Raw genomic sequence first — 15975 nt, 5'->3', positions numbered from 1 at the left:
TTTTAATAGTGAGGATAATGGTTATAAGCATGTTTCTCAATTATATCTCTAGCTTGTTCTTCAAGTTTTAATACTATTAACTACTGATTTTGAATGACATAATATGGTTCAAGAAAATTTTGTAGTGGTAATAAGTCAAAATTAAATTCCAAGTCAATCTCATAACTATTCAAAGCATATATAACACCTATGTAACAGTCACCACCTGAATGATTTGCTTAGCAATATAACACCACAAGTGGAGAAAATACCTTCTCTGGTTGAATATTTGTGGTAAATTTACAATGGTTTAAATTATATTTTTATTTGAATTTATATTTAAAAAATTATTTTCTAATACTTTTTTTTTTTAAATTGACGTATTGTTAAGAAGTTAACTTAGCCTAACTTAATCCTACAAAATTGACTTGTAAAGTGATATGTGTACTCATTTATACGTTATAAATTGATCTCATCTTTAATTAATGTAAGATTTTCAATATATCACATCACATTGAGGCATATCTAGTTCGAATGTGAGACTAGATATTAACGAATGATTTGATAACGGTAGAACAATAGATAAAATAAACCACAAATTTTGTTACATAGGTTATAATCCATGATTTTAATACTATGTTAAAAAATATACTTTAAACTTAATTTAATTCTACAAAATCGACTTATAAGATAAAAATTGAATCGACGTGATGATTTTTTTTTTTTTAAATGGAGTGTGATTAATCCTTAAACAATTGTGGCTAACCCATTATTTGATCACCATTGCTGAAAATATTTAACAATTGTGCATCTATATATTTGGTAGGGATAAATATGCAAAGGGGAACTTGTATTAATCTGTTCTTGTAATTAGATTAATTAAATTTATTTGGCTACTAAGTCCATTCTATATTTATTTCCCAAATTCATGCACCTGCTTTTTCACAATTCTAATCATCCACTAGATATCGATAACGAACCACGGTACTAGGGCATAAACTCAATTCTGTCTTTATATACGTATGCTGAGGTCGAGTTTAACCATTATACAAATATCTGCATTATAGTATCTCTCTTTTTGCTGCATATAAATCATTATCTGTGTGAAGTTTTTCCACAACCACTGTTCCTGTTGTAGAACTCACTAGTATGAATATCTCATCTCCTTTCATTTTCTCTAAAGCTCCATGCATATAACTCAAACATTTTCTTCAACACTAAGTTTCACTGAACATGGCATTCAAGAAGTTCATAATCAGAAGCTACGAGGGTCACTCTGATAGAGCTAAGGTAGAAGATCTTGAAAGAAGATGCAAGGTAGGGCCATCAGAAAGCGTGTTATACACTATGGGTGACCCCATGTGTAGGATTCGGAACAGTCCCATGTACATAATGCTGGTATATATATACATATATACACTGTACAATAGCATTTATAATAATCTTTTTGTGTGGTCCTTTTATACACCACTTATTGGTTAATTTGGTGTTAGGTGGCAGAGATGGAGAATGAACTGGTTGGTGTGATTCAAGGCTTGATAAAAATGGTGACAGTTCATAGTCATCCTAATAATATGGCAAAGGTGGGGTATGTTTTAGGCCTCAGAGTTTCTCCTCACAGCAGAAGAAAAGGCATTGGATCAAGTCTTGTGCGAAGGCTAGAAGAATGGTTCACTTCCAACGGTGTGGAATATGCATACATGGCCACAGAGAAAGAAAACCACGCCTCAACGAACCTCTTCATGGAGAAGTTTTGCTACACCAAGTTTAGGACTCCAACTATACTCATAAACCCAGTGAATCACCATCAGTTTCAAATCTCACCCGACATTGAGATAGCCATGGTGAAGGTTGAAGAGGCTGAATCTCTTTACAGAAGATTCATGGGATCCACTGAGTTTTTCCCTAGTGACATAGAGAATATACTGAGGAACAAGCTGAACCTGGGAACTTGGGTGGCTTCTTTCAAAGGTGATGGTGATTTTGGTTTAGATGGAAAAGTTCCTAATAATTGGGCTATGGTTAGTGTTTGGAACTGTGGGGAAATCTTCAAGCTGAAGCTAGGGAAAGCACCTTTGTCATGCATGTTATTCACAAAGAGTTGGAGCTTGATTGGTAGAATGTTCCCATGCATGAAATTGAGAACCTTGCCCAATTTCTTTAGCCCTTTTGGGTTCTTCTTCATGTATGGTGTGTACCAAGAAGGGCCATTTTCTGGAAAGTTGGTTAGGGCATTGTGTGAGTTTGTGCATAACATGGCTTGTGGGAGTGAACAGTGCAAGATCGTTGTGACGGAAATCGGAGGAAGAGATGATCTGATTCATCATATTCCACATTGGAAATTGCTTTCGTGCCAGGACCTGTGGTGCATAAAGGCTTTGAACAGTGAAGGAAGTAACAAGTTTGGTGAATTGAGCAACACTCAGCCACCAAGAACTCTCTTTGTAGACCCACGAGAGGTTTAAACTATATGTTCTCTTATATACAAACATATATTCACTGTTTTACTTCATCTCATTTTTCTGTATTCCTCAAGCTATTCATGCGCTACATTTTTGAGATGTACCAATATAAGTATCAAAATAGGAGAGGCCTAAGAAAAACTTCAAAGTGCGGACCAAATGATTTTCTCCTTCCTATAGTGTAGAAAAATGTTAAATATACTTCGACTATATTAATGCAGATTTTACATACAAAATTGTCTTATACAATTCGATTATAATATATGCTTCGACGAAACCGAAGCATATTTTTATAATTATATATATATATATATATATATATATATATATATATATTTCAGCCTATTCCAATTTTGAGATATATTAATATACTTAAATAATAACATATGTTTTTTTATTCGAGTTACCTTAACCCATTTTTTAAAAAATATATTAGTTGACTAAAAATTTATTAAAATTGGACCACTCATGCGGAATCCTAAATTTCTAAGGTGAAATTGTTATGTATGCGAATGTGAATGACAGAAAAACCTTAAATAATGACTAAATTTTATGAAAAAAAATAATTAATCACTATAACGGTCAATTTATACTAATTTATAAACTAAAAAGTATCAGTAACTAAATTAGTTTCAAAAACTTATAATTGGTCTCTAGTAACTAAAATAGTTTTTACTATGAATTGGTCTCTAAATTAATCACACATGGATTTTGGCTACCAAATTAATTGGTCACTAAATTAGTCTCTAATTAATTATTTGAGACTAATCTATAAACTAATTTCTTTGGTAACTAAAACTTATGTAATTAATGTTAGTGACCAATTTAGAGACCAATTTATAATAAAAACTATTATCGATTAGAATTTTTTAACTAATTATTTTTTTTCACTAAATTTGGTTATTATTTAAAGTTTTTCTTTTAGTGCTTCTTTATGAATTTTGAAAAAATTGAACTCGTCGTGCTACTTAAAAAAAGTTTCAAATGGATCATGATTTTCTTCTTCGCTATGCCTAAAATATATATATATATATATATATATATATATATATATATATATATATATATATATATATATATATATATATATATATATATATATATATATATATATATGAAAGGAGATAAATATCACTATGTCAATCAATGTTTTACTATACATACCAAATGAAAAACATAAAAAAACATAAAAAAACAAATAAAATTTTAAGTCAATTAAATCAAGAACCAATGTAAGATATATATTTTATGTTCATTCTTGAATTAATAATTACATGTTTTAGTAATAATCTAAAACTTGTAATGCAATAAATAATTTTCAACCACACAATTTGAAAAATACTTATAATGACTAAGTGAGTAATGAAACTTCTAAAATGATTTACAAAGTAAGACCAAATAATGTATGTTAAAATTTATTAAATGGCAATGCTTAAAACTATTTGAAGAGATTGATATTATTCACATATATCATAAATTAAACAATTAGAATGATGAGATACCTAGTTATACATAGAAAAATAGGTACTATTATTTTGACACCAACAAATTTTTACACACACTTTACACAACAAAATAGGTACTAATATCACTGGTAGCGGCATTTTTATTAGAAATTATAATGGCTCAAAACAATCAAGAAATAATGGATTGATTATAAAATAACTGAATTTTAAAATATAATTGTTTGCATTCGTCAATTCACATTCTTCCGTTCAAAATCATCACATGAAAGTTTAACAATACATATTTTATGTTGATCATTAAACTTAAGACATAAATTCAATTTATCAACAGTCTGATCTTTTTATATATATGGATAATGATACTTTAATCCACTTTTTTTATCACCTTTAGATCATCACATTACATCACTAAAAAAAATTAAAATAAATAATCTAAAAGTGATAAAAGTGATGGATTAAAAGTAAGTCAAAACAAATAAATTAAAATATCATTTTTCTTTATATATATATATATACTACAATATTTTTTGTTTTATACAACACTAAATTTGTCTACAAGTAAAAAAGTGTTGCCTAAACATAGAAAAGACAACACTTTTAAAAGTGCGGCTTAGTCAAAACTAAATGCAACAATTTTTAAAATGTTGATAATTTATACCATATTTATCAAAATGGTGTCTCTATAAAGTGTGGCCAAATCTATTAAAATGTGGCCTAAAATATTTTTTTTTAATTTTAACTAAAAACTCCAAAATTCTGAAAATACTAAAAATTAAATGTTAACTTGAAACAAAACACTGCACTAAATCTAAAAACGCAAAGATACTTCCAAAATTAAAAGCACAAACTAAGTTAAGCGCCAAAACTAAAATCCCAAAGCATTTTTGATTTCCCTCCTTCGAACCTACGCGAAAAAAAACCTAAGTCGTCTGCTCCCTCGCCTTCACTGGGTCGCCTCCTCTTCACAGCGGTCGCCTCGCAAGCCTCGCCTTCACCGTCTCATCGTGATCTGAAAATGCATGCTGATTGAAAATGCTGACTAAAAATGCATTGAGCTCAGCGTCGCGTGTCGCCCTCTCATTGTTGTTAGGTCCCTTCTTCGAGGCATTTCCACTGTGGTCTCCTCTCGCCGACATTAGCGTCGTCTCGTCGTGGTTGGGCTTAAGCAAGTAATCACTCTAGCTATCACTGTTCTTGGTTCTCACCATGTACAATGTAACTTAGGTTTTCGTTTTTGGTTGGTTAATTTGATTGAATATTGGTTTGATTTTGAATTTCGTTACTTCCCTTTTGTGTTTATAATCTAGGGTTATTTGGTTTGGGTTTGAATTTTATTGTTTGATTCTATTACCTGGAAACAACATTCTCCTTCCCTTGATAAGGGTTTGTACTATGTAGTTGGAGGGAGTTTTGGGAAAGGAAAAAGGTCCACTGAGTTTTGGGAAAGGAAGCGGGATGAGGGTTTGCTCACTCACTTATTGATTATGTTGTAAGACCTACCATTTTTGATTGAAGTTTATTCACTTGAATATTTAGATTAAAAATAGATGATTACCCTATTGCTTTCAACATATTGTGCAATTATGATGTCAATTCCTTCACATATCTTAACAATGACTTCTAAAGTACCCACAAGAATATACTTACTTCCTCTCATTACTAGACAAAAGACTTTCATTTCTAGTTAAGAATTTGTGTAGTTGTTTCTAATGAAATGCTACTTGCAGCTTGGTATCTCAAGTGCACTAGAGACTCTATGTGGGCAAGCATCTGGTGCTGGACAAGTGGAAATGCTAGGGAAAATTATTGTATTCAAGATGGTATTTAATTTGGCTTTGCAGTCTTTACTATTTATAGCTTAATCTGCATACGTTTTTCTGTTAGTAACTCAGGTTCAGCTCTGCCAAGTATGTTACATATTTGATGCCTTTTATTTGAAGTTATAGGTTTATAATTGTTCTGTTTTATGACTTTGGTTGCTAGCCCTTTTCTGAATGTGTGTTGTTGTTGGTAGTTATAATAAGGATTTATCAGTCTTCTGTTAATAATTAATTGCCTATTAAGTATGAAACTTATGTTGATTAGATCTACTATTTATCATCTATGACATGTTTGATCGTTATTATTGTCCATGATAAAAGCAAGTTAGTGTAACGTCTAAAAATATCGGTCAGATGTAGTTTTGTAGGGACTAGCCCAAAAAGGTGTTTTTTAATAGACAAGGAGCATTATGCTTCATTCCTTGCAGATTGAAGAATTAATGGCATAGAAGAGCAATGAGAGAGATAAACTAAGTGCAAATTTGGTAGAAAAAAAAGACTCGATGTTTATTGGCTTTAAAAGAAACGTGAAATTCGAAACTTTAATTCTTGTTAAAAATAGTTAAAAAATAATATACAAGGAGTATTTTTTACATGAAATGGATATACTGTTTAACATACATTCTTTTTAACTAATTGATAGTTGTCTTTACCCTTTTGGAAAGTAATGTAGTATAATTTACTTTTAATTCAATTATCAATAGGCCTACAAAAGCTACAAAATTATGCTTAGTTGTTGATTTATGATAAAGAAATTGATATTGATGCACTGCTTGAGAAAGACTTGTTGACACTAGATGACACCATGAAGACTGCTAATGATGCAGTTTTGCTGCTGTTAAGGTTGTCTCTGTTCTAAAGTCTGTAAGTCTAGTTTTATAGTATACTTTCTGCTATTTGTTTGTATAAAACTATTTTGTGGTTACAGATTGAAACTTTTGCAGGAGATGCACAGAAAAATTATAGACATATTGAATGGTGGGATGAAAGAGGCCAGCCCTTCAGAAATTAATAAAGTAGGTTTCTATGATTTTTACCCTGATAGTTTCATACCCTTCTTTACATAACTTGATAGCGTTGTTTATATTTTTCTTTAAACAGGACCCCATTTGATAGCGTTGTTAAGCATTGAGTGTCAAACTTGAAGTTTTTTTGGGGTGTGTATCATGTCAGCTTTGTGTCATTTGGGCAAGCAGTGGGATATTGCATGTTTTGTAATACTGATAATGTTGTGAAAGCACAATCATTAAATGGAGGTACGTCTCCTTGGAGTGCAGCGACTGATGCTAGCTTGTAAGCAGTTATGGAATTTGCATCTTCGCTTTTGAAAGGAAAGAATGTTAATAAATCAAAGACAAATGGAGTACTATCTGTTCGTGCGACGTCTATGTTTGGTAATAATGAGTACCACATTTATTTATGATAATGCTGCTGAGGCTATTCAGCCTTGTTCTGCATTATCTCGCATTGAATTATTTTATAATAATGCTGTTGAATTCTGCCACTGATTGGTGTTCACATTAAGCTTGCATTGGTTCAATTGGTTAAACCCTAAATGACCAATTCCCTGTTTAATTCAGTTCACTTGGAGTTTAGCATGTTCTAGACTGACTTTTAATGTTATTTAGCATTGATTGGGTTGTCCAGTGGTGCACAGTCAATTCAATCAAACTAGCCATTCTGGTCCAGTTTTATAGGATATGCATTGTTCTTTAAGCATGACAAAAATTCATATTTCAAGGTTTATGATTGTAATACAGTTTTTAGTTTAGAAATTTTATTTAAACAGGTGTTACGTTTTTCAATATAGTTGTCTGATCCTAATAACATCTGTTGAATTTATATATACAAAATGCAACCTAGGCTCTATTTACATATTGATGAAATGTTTTATTAGTTAAGACTTGCATTATTTTTGTTTTATTAGTTGGGATTTGGATAAGAGATAAATTGAACTTTTTTTTTTTTGTTTCAGGATGTTGAAGATCAAGAGGATGAAGAATGATAAAAAATCCAAATGGTATATGAAGATGAAGAGGAATGAAAGTGTAAGATAAATTGTACTTTTTCTTTTTTTGAGAACATAATACTTTTTAATTAGTTGTAAACATTTTTATTTATGGAATTGTATACAATATTACAATATAATTTTGCAATATGAAAATTTTCAATTCCATATTATATGTTAGAAGTGTCTTATTTAATCTATTTTATTTTATTTCTACTATTTTAATAGAATAAATATATTTTAATTAATATTGTTCAAATAAAATTATTAATATTTCATTTAAAATAGTATTGTCTAAATGCATAGATCAAATTAAAATTATATTTTAAATTATTTTGTTCCACATTTTCATAAATGCGGCCTATAGAAATAAGCAACACGAAAAAAACCGTTGCATTATATTGGCCAAAAAACTGTTGTCTATTGGAATATTTAAAACAATGTTTTTTAATTGTTGCATAATAAGCAACAGTTTTTGAATTTTCTGGCCTAAACTGAAAAAAATCGTTGCCTCTAGTATAGGCCACGACTGCAAATCCATTGCCAATTTGTTGTCTAATCTTTAGGCCTCAGTTTCTTTACTTTAGGTCATGGTTTTTGCTTCATTGTCTAAGTCATTTTTTCTGTAGTATACATATATAATATTAAATGCGTGAATGCATAAAAAATACGATTAAGAAATATTTGAAAATCATATTTATTTAACTGTTATCCATCATTAACCATTTATTTAATTGGTTAGACAATAAATTAATAACCGAATAAAGAAAATAATGTCCCCTTTCTATAATAGACAGAAAAAAAAACCCACTTTAATTTTAATTCTAGATTAAATTTAACCGTAAGAAAAATGACACGAAAGAGAAATAAATTGACTAAAATTTAACTTATAAGAAAAAATAACTCCATTTAATTCTTCTTTAACATAACTATTGGGTTGACAATGAGAATGGATTTGAAACAAATCGCATAATGGGTTTGAAAATTGATTTTATTGGATTGTGTGTGGGCTTTGCATTGTTCGGACAACAGATTCTAGGCCCAGAAAAAGTAGTAAAAGGAAACGGTTCTATTTTAAAGAGGCAGCTGTTTCGTGCACCTCCATGCAATTCTTCCTGCACCTCATAACTTCTTCATAGCTTGGTTCTTTAGTTAGGTCATTCTTCCTAACTTCTTCATTCCACTTTTTCCTACTTTTGTTAATTCATGCCTTTCATATGACCACGTTTCCTTGACCAAGCTATTTATCCTGTAGTGAATTGAGTGTTAATGTAAGAACTTTAATTTTAAGAATAAAAACAATATATTAATAATTAAATTGTAAAAAAATTGGAATAAAAATAAAAATTATAAAAAATTGGATTCCTAAATAAGATTTCACTGTTGAATTAAAACTTGTAAAAATATAATACGAAATATGATATGGTGTAATAAGATTTTTTTATTATTATTAAAGATTGTTTAAGGAGGTTTATGTAAATGCAATACTTTAAATCCCTTTCCTTTAATCCTTTATATAATTATAATTTTTGTATGTAGATTAATATTTTTTATTATTTTATTAATAACGTCATAATATCTCTTTTCACTAAATTTTCTTCATCCCATTTTCAAGGTGTTAAGAAATTTAAAAGAAATATTTTATTTTATTAAAATATAAAAACAAATGTTAATTTTTTCTTTAAAAAGCAAAATAAAATAATTAGATGTAATATATATATATATATATATATATATATATATATATATATATATATATATATATATATATATATATATTATAATCATGCAACTAAATGATTAAGTGTGGACAAAAATCAAGGAAGGAGAAGGAAGGAGGATAAATTGGATTCTTAATACAAATTGTGCTTTAAAAGTTTTTTTTTTTATATCAAAGTTCAATTAAAATTCTTTCCTTTATTTTAATAACCACAATAAGATAAAGATGGTACGAAAGAGAAAATTGCACAAGGTATATATTGCTTCAGATTAAAAGACCCTACACCCATTTGTTAATCTCTCTAAAATGATATTAAGTCAATCAGTAAACTAAATCACAACTACAATAACATATAAGAGAATTTGAGGTTTAGAAAACACCTCTATTGAAACCATAAGAGATGAAAACACCTCCCTTGAAATCCACAAGGGATGAACACCTCTCTTGAATCACACAAAAGATGAAGAAACACCTTCGTTGAATCACACAAAGAATGAACACCTCCTTTGAATTACACAAATGACAACCTACTTCTCCTAGCAACAACAAAAGCACTCAATCACTCAAGATTCCACTTTATGAAAGTTATCGCTCTACCCACACCAGATTTTTCAAAACCTTCCCAGAGAGAGGTCTCAAGTACTCAAACTTCTCTAACTTCTATATCTCCAAATGAAAGCCTACCACTTTATTTATAGAAGCCTATTTAGAAATTAGGTTAAAATATGAAAAGGTAAGTCACTACCACAAATAATCGATTATCACAAATTTTTTCTGAACATTTTTCTCGTTATGATAATCTATTGTCAGCAAGTGATAATCTATTATCAATAGTGATAATTGATTATTTCAATGAGTTTTGCAAAAATAAACTGTCTCAGTACTCTACTGCTTGAGTTTTGCCTTTTGACTCTTTACTTACTAATTTAACTATTTTAAATAACATACACAAATTACAAGACATAAACAACTATTGCCTTTTGCCTTTTGCCTTTTGCCTTTTGCCTTTTGACTCTTGCCTTTTGCCTTTTGACTCTTGCCAACATTTATGTTTGTCATTAAAGAAGATGCGAAGAACTTGAAATGACACGTTGATGGAAGAAAGTGTGATAATATTCTTCGACACCCAATTAATTCTCTATAATGGAAAGTTATTGATGAAACATTTCAGAATTTGATGTATAGCCAAGAAATTTAAGACTTGGACTTGCTATAGATGGCATGAATCCTTATAAGAACTTAAGTATCAAATATAGTTCATGGCCAATTTTGTTGATGATTTACAATCTCTCATTTTTGTTGTGCATGAAGAGAAAATTTATATGTTTTCTATAATGATAGGGTCCTAGACAACCTAGAAATGACATTGATGTGTACCTGAAGCCATTGATCGATGATTTGAAACTATTGTGGGAAGAAAGTGTCGATGCATTCGATTCATATTGTTAAGAAACTTTTTGTTTGCGTGCAATGTTATTTTGCACAATAAATGATTTCCTAGTGTATGAAAACTTGAGTGGTTACAATGTTAAAGGTCATTTTGCATGTCCCATTTGTGAAGAAAATATGAGTTATATTCAATTGAAGTATGATTAAAAAATTGTGTATACAAGACATCAAAAATTCCTTTCTCGAAATCATCCTTACCGTAGAATGAAAAAACATTTAATGAAAATCCTGAGGATGAAGTTGTGTCGAGACCCCTCAATGGTCAAGGAGTATATAACTAGGTGAAAAACAATGACATTGTGTTCGAAAAACATCAAAAGAAGATGATCATTGAGTAAAACATCTGGAAGAAACGATTAATATTCTTTAATCTTCCATATTGGTGTAAACTTGATGTACGTAATAGTGAAATCGAGACTTTACTAAACATAAAAGTGTAAATTGTGCTGGAATATTTTTTTGCTTTTTAGGTTTGGGTAAAGTATAAATACAAACAAAAATTTAGAAAAAAGAAAAATTTAACATTTGGTAATATACTAATAGAATTCAAATGTTGTCCAATTTTAATTTGAAATGACACCAATTATTAGAATATTGTGATATCCATCGTTGAGTAATTGAACTCTTACTTGATATACGTTCTTGAATGTTTGTTTTTAACTTTGACATTAATTTGACACCTCTAAATAAGACGTCAAAATTTTCTCTAACGTCTAAATTTAAAAATAACATGTCAAAAACTAGTTTTGTGTTAGTATATACTTAATTATATCTCGGAGCAACAGGGTATATGCATAAACATAAACGTAATAAGAAAATAAAAACTACCATACTTATTGACATATTGACTAGAAGGCTCTATAATATATTTCTGACTTTCCATAAATCTAATTATAAGTTGTAAACAATAAATAAATAAATTGGATATTTTGTACTATATACTCGTTAATATATGAATAATGTATCTACCCAATTTGAAGAACACATGTCCTTTAATGAGTATTAAACTCCACTTTTCAAGCATAGTTATAATAAGTTTATTTTTTTTCCTTACAAGTTTATGATTATGATTATTGTGCATTGATATCAATATTTTATAACATTGGAAGGTAAAATATTTTATACTTCATTTTATACATACACTACAGATCCAAATTATGGAGGTTGGTTCCGTACATGTCTATTATTGATACAATAAGTTTTTTTTTTCTCTGCTGCATATCATTGAGACATGAGTTTACTGATAAAAACAATTTAAAATTTGTAAATGATTTTAATTATAAATAAAACCTCAAAATTATTAAAGAAGTTTTTCAATACTTATGTTCTAAAAAGGCGAAGAAAGTCAATGAATTTAACCGTATTATTCTTCATTTGTATATAAAATGACAATTATTTATAAATATTTGTGGTTACAAAAAAAGTTCATTAAATATATGGATATTGATTTAATGACACCCACATGGGAATGGAGCAAATTACTGATAAACCCGTCATATATTTATAACTCGAGGTGTGAAATTAATTACACTTTTTCTATTACTAATTGAAATAGTATTTTTCAATAATTAAATTAAACATTAACTGCAAACATAAGCAACCAAATGCACACATATTTTGGTTGTTTCATTTATAAAAAATAAGGGAAAATATTATTATTTATTTTGAATATAGAAATGGAAATTCATCTGAAAGAGGAAGAAAGCGTGAGTGATAAAAATTGGAAGGAAAAGAAGAAACTGTGAAAAAATGAGTCATTCCATGACAAATCGAACCCCACCAGAGGCTGGTCCACACCACACCATTTATCACTCTCTCTTCTGATTCTTCCAACTTCATTTCTTCAAAACTCTCTTTTTCTTCATCCCCACACCTTTCTTTTTCTTTAACCTTTCTCTCTCTTCCTTCGTGCATGGCGTCGTCGGCGTGCGTCACGGACTTGGCTCGAACGGCGGCGTGTAGGGACGGTGTGGCGGCGGCGCATCTCAAAGTGGTCTCAATCTTCGTTATCTTCCTGACGAGCGTGGCGGGGATGTCGTCGCCGGTGCTCCTGGCCGGGATCTTCCGCGGGAAGCCGCTCTACGACAAGGCCATAGTCGTGATCAAGTGTTTCGCGGCAGGGGTGATTCTCTCCACCTCGCTGGTCCACGTGCTCCCAGACGCGTACGCCGCACTCGCCGACTGCCAGGTGGCGTCGCGCCATCCCTGGAAGGACTTCCCCTTCGCGGGGCTCGTGACGCTTGTGGGCGCTCTTCTGGCGCTCCTGGTGGACCTTGCGGCGAGCTCGCACGTGGAGCACGCGCAGTACGCGCCGGTGGTGGCGCAGGAGAAGGAGTTGGAGCTCGGCGGTGGGTGCCATGGCTCCGGCGGCGACGGTGAAAGAGGTGAAGAATTGGTGAGACTGAAACAGAGGCTGGTTTCGCAGGTGCTTGAGATTGGGATTATTTTTCACTCTGTGATTATCGGAGTTACCATGGGAATGTCTCAGAACGTTTGCACTATTCGACCTCTCGTTGCCGCTTTGGCATTTCATCAAATATTTGAAGGCATGGGTCTCGGTGGTTGCGTCGCTCAGGTTCTTTCTCTTCTTCCATTACTTTTCTTAAATCTTTCTTATTAGATTTTGTTCCAATCACTATGTTTTTAATTAGGTTTCTGAAAATAAATTAATAAATAATTGCAGGTTCTTAAATAATCTGTTGATTATAATTATAATAATTAAAATTTGAACATTGGAAAATTTTGAACTGGATTATATTTATTGACTTCTACATTTTTTTCTTGTCAAAATTTATATCTTCATACCTGTTTTTTATGAAGGAAAATAGTGTAACAGGTGTCGCGTTTATGGGAGTTTCTAAAACATTGTTTATAAAAAAACACATTTTTATTTCTACTTTTTTTTTGTTCATTTGTTGTCTGAAATCTGTGTTATATTATTAGTTTCCCCTTTCTGGTAATTAACGGGGCTTAGAGTGTTTAAAGGTTATAATTGTAAATCATCATCTAAAATTATTGGGATAAAGACCCTAACTTCCCAAATTAACATTACGTGTGACTGATTTTTCAGTAATTTTTGTGGATAAGTATGGATTTGTATTCAGGCCATTTTAGTGTTATTTATAGAATTGAAAACATAAGAGTATATATTGTGTTCCTTTTATTTATTTTTAATTTATTATTAATGACCTCTCCAGATTATCTTATCCATTAATTCAAGCATGGGTATAGTTAAAAAAGAGTTAAATAGGATTTTGCAAAGTTAAAATGTGTATTTAGAAAAGAGGCAATGGAGGAATATTTTAATTAATTTATTACATGTGTTTGTGTGGCTTGTGCGGTCACGAATTGGAAACCGTGAGATGTTTGTGAGATCATAGTTTCACCCTGTGACTGCTATGATAATAATAAAAAACATAATAAATAAATATTCTATTGCTTCTTTATCTCTCTCACTCCCCAATCAATAACAATGTTTCAAGTGTTCACAAAGTCATTTTGATCAGAATAAAGTATTAATGCCTTTTTAATCATGATAACTATTAATGTTTGATATTCTTTCGTAATTAATTAAACAGTAGCACCAATTACCCTCCACCTCTCAGGTATGTGTTAAAGTTTTCCCAAAATAAAGTAATTAAGAAAAAAATGTTATATTATTAGCCAATTGAAATGTGATATGACTTTTTAAAACATGAAACTATATCAAAGGTAACAACTTATTATTCTGCACATGCTAATTTATTACTCCATAAATATAAAAAAAAAATGTAAGTGTATTCCAATTAATTCATTTTATTGAATTCTGTACTGTTTAATGTTAAGTAATTGTATTATTCTTTGTAAGTTTTTAAGAATTGTGGAAAGTTGTATGATGATTGTTACAGGCAGGATTTAGCTTTGGAACAACAGCATACATGTGCATGATGTTTGCAGTGACAACACCAATGGGGATAATGTTGGGGATGGCATTGTTCTCTCTGACAGGGTACGATGATAGCAATCCAAATGCCTTAATCCTGGAAGGGTTACTGGGTTCAGTTTCATCAGGAATACTAATTTACATGGCCCTTGTTGATCTCATAGCAGTTGACTTTTTTCACAACAAGCTTATGAACTCTACTCCTCGGTTGAAGAAAATATCTTTTCTTGCTTTGACCCTTGGTTCTGCTGCAATGTCTATTCTTGCTCTTTGGGCTTGAAAATTTTGTACCTTCAACTTTCTGTCAAATGTGCAGCTTGCTAATGGACAAAACAAACCTACACTTCAATCATATATAAACCATTTCAAAATTTACCTATGTCAACTTCATATGTATGTAATATAACTTAGGAAGAAAAAATAACAAAATTATTGGAGTGAATATTTCTAGTGTTGAATCCTTTAAATTCAATGAATCAACTTAAATGTGTTTAACTAAAACTTATTGTTGAATAATATAGGAGGAGTCTTTCCCTTTAATATTCAAAATCTTACTTAAGGATATTAGTTTTAATGTATATCAACAAGTTCATGATAATTATATGAATATCGTTAGAAAGAAATTTTATTTCACTAATAAATATTAATAGAAATTCTCATATTATATGAAATATTTTTTGTAAATTTGTTAAAAAAAATTGTAAGAAAAGACTTTTTTCTAAAAATTTTAATTGACAGATAATTTTTTCGTGGGTAATCATTTCCTACAAAATTATAAAATTTGTAAGTATTTCTTACAATATTTGTAGCGAAAAGTGTTTTATACAAAATATTTTGCAAGAAAATTTGTAGTAATTTCTTGCAATTTTTTTTTACAACAAAACTTGTAAGCATTTTCAACAAAAAATATTTCAAAACAAAATTGAAAGAAAATATGAATTTTTTTAGTAGTGAAATCATATATTTTGTATCGGAGAGTTCATATTTAATTTTTCCGATATGTACAATTTTGTCACATAAATTAGTCTTATTAATGGTGTATTTCAACCAATAATTTTGAAGGTTAAAATAATATTGTTAACTTAAGTATAATTTTAATGTCTAAAACTATTAGAGGTCATTAAGGTATAGATTAGAGAAGCTTATCTT

At 30.2% G+C, this 15975-nt stretch overlaps 2 protein-coding genes and 1 long non-coding RNA gene across 6 annotated transcripts; all 3 read left to right on the top strand.

Moving 5' to 3' along the window:
* The first annotated feature begins 1022 nt into the window (after positions 1-1022).
* LOC114194768 (probable N-acetyltransferase HLS1) lies at positions 1023-2491 on the top strand. Of its 2 annotated transcripts, none has more exons than XM_028085169.1 (2): positions 1023-1296; positions 1473-2491. In XM_028085169.1, exons 1-2 carry the CDS (start codon positions 1213-1215, stop codon positions 2442-2444), a joined length of 1056 nt encoding a protein of 351 aa, XP_027940970.1. In that variant the 5' UTR covers positions 1023-1212; the 3' UTR covers positions 2445-2491. The 2 variants fall into 2 exon arrangements, with proteins under 2 accessions (XP_027940970.1, XP_027940969.1); XM_028085168.1 differs by having other exon boundaries at positions 1027-1377.
* A 2262-nt stretch (positions 2492-4753) lies between these two features.
* Positions 4754-7853, top strand: LOC114193993. 3 transcript variants are annotated; one of them, XR_003606333.1, is made up of 5 exons: positions 4754-5076; positions 5635-5727; positions 6672-6743; positions 6829-7121; positions 7703-7853. It is a non-coding gene; the product is annotated as an uncharacterized LOC114193993 (long non-coding RNA). The 3 variants fall into 3 exon arrangements; XR_003606332.1 differs by having other exon boundaries at positions 5635-6591; XR_003606331.1 differs by having other exon boundaries at positions 5635-6743.
* A 4870-nt stretch (positions 7854-12723) lies between these two features.
* Positions 12724-15211, top strand: LOC114193018 (zinc transporter 6, chloroplastic-like). The gene is made up of 2 exons (XM_028082708.1): positions 12724-13479; positions 14792-15211. Exons 1-2 carry the CDS (start codon positions 12817-12819, stop codon positions 15104-15106), a joined length of 978 nt encoding a protein of 325 aa, XP_027938509.1. The 5' UTR covers positions 12724-12816; the 3' UTR covers positions 15107-15211.
* Positions 15212-15975: the final 764 nt, after the last annotated feature.

This window comes from Vigna unguiculata, chromosome 8, assembly GCF_004118075.2.
Source record: "Vigna unguiculata cultivar IT97K-499-35 chromosome 8, ASM411807v1, whole genome shotgun sequence".
NCBI lineage: Eukaryota > Viridiplantae > Streptophyta > Magnoliopsida > Fabales > Fabaceae > Vigna > Vigna unguiculata.
This window is presented reverse-complemented; position numbering and strand designations above follow the sequence as displayed.